The sequence below is a fragment of the Trypanosoma equiperdum genome (genome assembly GCF_001457755.1).
Source record: "Trypanosoma equiperdum strain OVI genome assembly, contig: ctg_1069, whole genome shotgun sequence".
In the NCBI taxonomy this organism is placed as follows: domain Eukaryota; phylum Euglenozoa; class Kinetoplastea; order Trypanosomatida; family Trypanosomatidae; genus Trypanosoma; species Trypanosoma equiperdum.
The window spans coordinates 2,302-6,805 of record NW_027123026.1 but is presented as its reverse complement, the minus strand read 5'-3'; the positions used below and the strand labels follow the sequence as shown (position 1 = coordinate 6,805).

The following is a 4,504-nucleotide window of genomic DNA, read 5'->3' as shown; positions in this document are numbered from 1 at the left end:
ATATATATATATATATATATATATATGTATATCATTTTTTTTTTGGCTAGCTTCTTCTCTTTTTAATGATTTTATTTATATTATTAGTTCATTTACGGGGGATAGAGAATCGGTATGATGTGAAAGCAAGTTGCATGTACAAACGTACTTCGTCTCTTTTCCTTTTCCATTCCTACCGATTGCCCACTTCACCCTCTCGACCCACCCGTATTTACTCCGTTAATTAGTTTATTTGTTTGTTTGTTTGTTTGTTTTTTGCCCCCCACATACGCACCAAATGTTCCATCGTTGGCATCAAACAATCAGAGCCACAGCCGCTTTACACTCACACGTGTTATGGGGCAATGACAAAAATACCCCGTTTCACACGTGATAAATAAATAAAAAAATAAATAAATAGGGATAACAACAAGTACATAACAACACCCATAAGGTGTGGCGTTACCACAAAAAAAAAAGAATTGCGCGGTGCCACCACTGTCTACTGTTGAGCTACTTGCCCCGCCGATGTCACCTGCTGTTGTTGTTGTTGAGTGCCAATATGAGTCGCTTGTGTTACCAATTGTTGCTGTGGTTGCTGCTGAAAGCCGTATGGAGAGTAGGGAACAGCGTAGGCGGTAGTTTGGGGATAATAAAATGCTTGAGGAGTCATGCCAGGCGCCATAGCCGAAACTGTAGGGGCTGCAACACTAGCGGAAGTTGCCTGGGCGCCCTGCATGACGTATACGATCTGCTGCCCAGAGGCGGGTTGTGTTGCCGCAACACCAAATGGAGACGCCGTCGCTGCTTGCTGTACTATCGGAATACCGCTCTGGGTAACAAAAGTGGCGTTCCCACTTACAGTCGGTTGCGGCGACGCGTAGTACAATTGCGGTCGCGTCCCTGATGCTTGAATAACAAATGGTTGTTGTTGCCCAATCACCGGTGCCACGGCCGTCGGTGCAGCAGCAGCAGCACTCAAAGGAACAACACTAGTGGGCCACCCTGGAGGTTGCCCCATCATCACGGACATCTGTGGCCAGTACTGACCAGGAGCAGCGGTAGTGGGATACACATACATGGGAGATGCTCCACTCAATGGAACTTGCTGTTGTTGCTGAACCGCCTGCTTCTCTGCAGCAGTCCACCGCCTCAGCGACACGGCGTACACGGCTCCCCCAAAGATTCGCTCATCATCCTCCTCCTCCTCCAGGAATGCGCCACTGTCCCTGCGCTCCTGTATTAGTTTATCCCGCTCCGACATTATGGCGGTGGTACCGCAACGGATGTGGTTACCAACCACCGTCTCAACGTGCATCATCTTCTCCACAAACCGCATCCACCGCGTTAAAAAATTCATACCAAACGTCACTTCTAAACCAACCTCATTTCCATCGTTTTCATAGAGAGAGAACTGCGGGGCCGACGAGCCCCCGCTTACGCGAAGCTCTTTGACCATGTCTAACAGGGGGTACCGGCTATGAAACAGGCGTAAAATGCGATAGTTGTCATGCCTCATCACTAGTCGAAGCTGCAAGGGGTCCATGTGGCGCCCAAATGATGATTCCACATCGGGATCCCCGGCCCGAAAGTGAAGAGCACAACAATTCAAGAATTGCTTGCGGAAGGCAAATGATGCCAACAACACTACAGACTCGGTAAGGAACCCATGTGCCTCTGTATCATCAAAAATAACATCCAGACAGACAGGGATTCCTTGCTTCTTTCCCTCTCCAGAGGTTGCTCCCGCCCCACCGCTAGCTCCATGTGGTTTGACAGGATTTGCCGTGGTCATGTGTCGCACAGGGCGATCCATACAACATGCAATAAAGCCAACAAGTTGCAGCCGCCGCCCTTTGATAAGGACAACATTATTGGCATGTACATGATGGTGCTTAGCGGCTGCCGCTTGTGCGGACCCTCCAGTGGTGCCCGGAGTTCCCGTGGAGACATCCGAATCCACAATACAAACGGCAAATGGCACCGGCCGCACAGAGTTGGACATTGCCTGGTGGGATGACGAATGATGCGCCGTATGAGATGGTGCATTGGAGGGTTGTGTCTCACCTGTGGAGGCGGTACCTGGTGCGGATCTTCCTCCAGTAGTGCTGATGTCAGACCTCTCCCTTTGACCTTGCTCCGCTTGTATGGCCACTTTACTAACTACGGCATCCTTTGTGGTTACAAAAAAGGATCCCTCCGTACTGGAAATGAAGTAGTCCACTAAGGCGTGACCGATTCCCTGATCTGGAACCTTCCCTGGAGCTATAGTCGCTGGGGCTCGAGGGGCAAGTGACGCCGCTAGTGACGATTGATGCGCTCCTTTGCTGGCGAGAAGTTCATTGAGCTTCTTCTTCGCCTTTTTGTGCCCATCATTGAAGAAACGCGGCAGAAGAGGCACCAGGCAAACCTCAACCTGAGAATTTGTCGATGGACGCAGAACTAACATTGAGTATATGAGCTCAGGGGCATCATGAGACGGAAAGGCACCCATCTCTGAGTTGTTCCTATCCTTTCGCTGCTGTTTACTTTACCAACCCTAATGAATATCCACCGATATGCGACAATGCGTGCACTTGAAAGTGAACAGTAAAACTCACAACAAGTGAGGCAACGACTAAAAGAAATAACAGAAAACAATGCGTGAACGCGTGAATGCCACGGTGGCAAACTCACACTTTCCGCTTACACGAAAATACGGCTGCGCGTCCACCGGGAAAACTTTATGTCACCTTTTTCTTTCTCTTCGTTAAGTTCTCCACCTTCCGTACTGCCCTTCTTTCTTTTTCTTTAACTTTCCGTTCTTGTTCCCTTTTTGTTTTTTTAACTTTAATTTTATTTCCCCTCCCTCAATCCACGGTAGACTGGTTGTGCTTTATTTTTTATTTTTTATTTTCCCCCTTACCTCTCTTCTATCTTATTAATCTCTTACACAGTTATTTTTTGTTTTTTGTTTTCGGTGTTGTTTTTGTTGTTGCAGCTTTGATCCACCCTTCCTTTCCTTTTTTTTTTAATATATATATTTTTCCACTGTGGGTATCCAAAAAAAGAAAAAAATTAACGTCAACAACCTCCGAGCGCAGTGATTGATTGCCCACTTCCAATCCCCAACAGCACAACCGCTTTGGCTCTACTCTAGTTCTTTTTTATTTCCTTTGCTGCGGTCAATATGTTGGTTTTGCCTTTATTATCCCTTCCGCTTTTCGGTAACTGTGGCTAAATCTTCGCACAAATACTGCGGTTCAGCCAATGTACACAGCTGCTGGAAAAAAAAAAATAGTGGAAATATTTTTTTTTATATTTAACAAAAAAAAGAAGGAAAAAATCATGTAAGATAAAGCTCATGAGACAACAAGATTAAATGTAAAGGAAGAAAATAAGGAGCTAAACATACGCTGATCCAACAGCGTATGTCGGAAAAATAATCGATTAGTCCAAAGGATTGTAAACAGTTGTTGTTTCAGAGAATACGTAATAATAACAATAGTAACACGGTGAGAACAATAATAATAGTAATAGTAATAACAATAATAATAATAATGATTATCTATCACTAGCTAGCGTTGGGCGAACTCCACATAACTGAATAGAAGTCCCCACCCGCCACATAAATAACCACAGAAGTTCTCCGACCCCTACACCCGCGGCTGCATTGAACTGCGACTGAAGTTGTAGCGGCGGAATGAATACATCTCCCGGCCGCACATCAAAACTGCAGAGACCCCAAGGATTCCTCCTTCACTTTTCTCGCACCTTTACGATATTATTATTATTATTATTTTCCCCTCCCCCGCTTTTTCTTTTTTTTTTGCGTCTCAACTCCAAAAGGCCAGTTCCTTCCGCATCCTTTTCATCACACGCTCACGCCAGCGGTCTACAAATGACATGGGAAGAAACACGGCCTCCTCCGACTTCCCGTCATTTTGCTCCGCGGGCACCACCCGGCCGTACGAAGTCACAAAATTATACAAATCCTCCGCAAGTCGCTCTGATAAGGCCAGTTTTGTAGCCGCTCTATCTTGTTCCTGTTGCTGTTTTGTTGCATCGTCTAAATTCGCAATATCCACCTCTCGCTCAGTGCTGACTCCCAGTAAGACACGTACGGGAGAATCAATGTTGATAAATGTTGATGGAACACGCAATATGGCACTGGGTGCTGTATTCGATAAATGTCCAACATATGCAAATGCCCTATCATCCTCTCGGGCGAGATAAATGCCCAGTGCGGTACCGGGATTTAATAGTGTAGGGAATGTGAGAAATACTACAATACTCTCTGGAGCAAAACCCAAGGGTACAATCCAGTTGGTACCTTCAACAATGCACTGAAACTGCGTTATAACGGGGCTTCCGGGGACCACAACCGCAAGAGGTGGCTGAACGCCTGTGTCACACATCTGAAATATCTATGGATGTTGATGCTTGCACACGCTCACGAAAAATAATAATAATAATAATAATGAAACAAACAAAAAAAATCCGACGCACGTGCGTAAATTCAAGGACTTGTATGTTTTAGGCCCAC

At 46.0% G+C, this 4,504-nt stretch overlaps 3 protein-coding genes across 3 annotated transcripts; 1 reads left to right on the top strand and 2 right to left on the bottom strand.

Annotated features, from left to right (window-relative positions):
- Positions 1–481: 481 nt before the first annotated feature.
- Positions 482–2,473, bottom strand: TEOVI_000725100 (conserved protein, unknown function; the record flags this gene model as incomplete). Its single annotated transcript, XM_067220153.1, has 1 exon — positions 482–2,473. One exon carries the CDS (start codon positions 2,471–2,473, stop codon positions 482–484), a length of 1,992 nt encoding a protein of 663 aa, XP_067076254.1.
- Positions 2,474–2,634: 161 nt separating this feature from the next.
- Positions 2,635–3,069, top strand: TEOVI_000725000 (uncharacterized protein; the record flags this gene model as incomplete). The annotated part of the gene is made up of 1 exon (XM_067220152.1): positions 2,635–3,069. One exon carries the CDS (start codon positions 2,635–2,637, stop codon positions 3,067–3,069), a length of 435 nt encoding a protein of 144 aa, XP_067076253.1.
- Positions 3,070–3,794: 725 nt separating this feature from the next.
- TEOVI_000724900 (Overproducer of inositol protein 10 homolog, putative) lies at positions 3,795–4,376 on the bottom strand (the record flags this gene model as incomplete). Its single annotated transcript, XM_067220151.1, has 1 exon — positions 3,795–4,376. One exon carries the CDS (start codon positions 4,374–4,376, stop codon positions 3,795–3,797), a length of 582 nt encoding a protein of 193 aa, XP_067076252.1.
- Between the last annotated feature and the right edge of the window lie 128 nt (positions 4,377–4,504).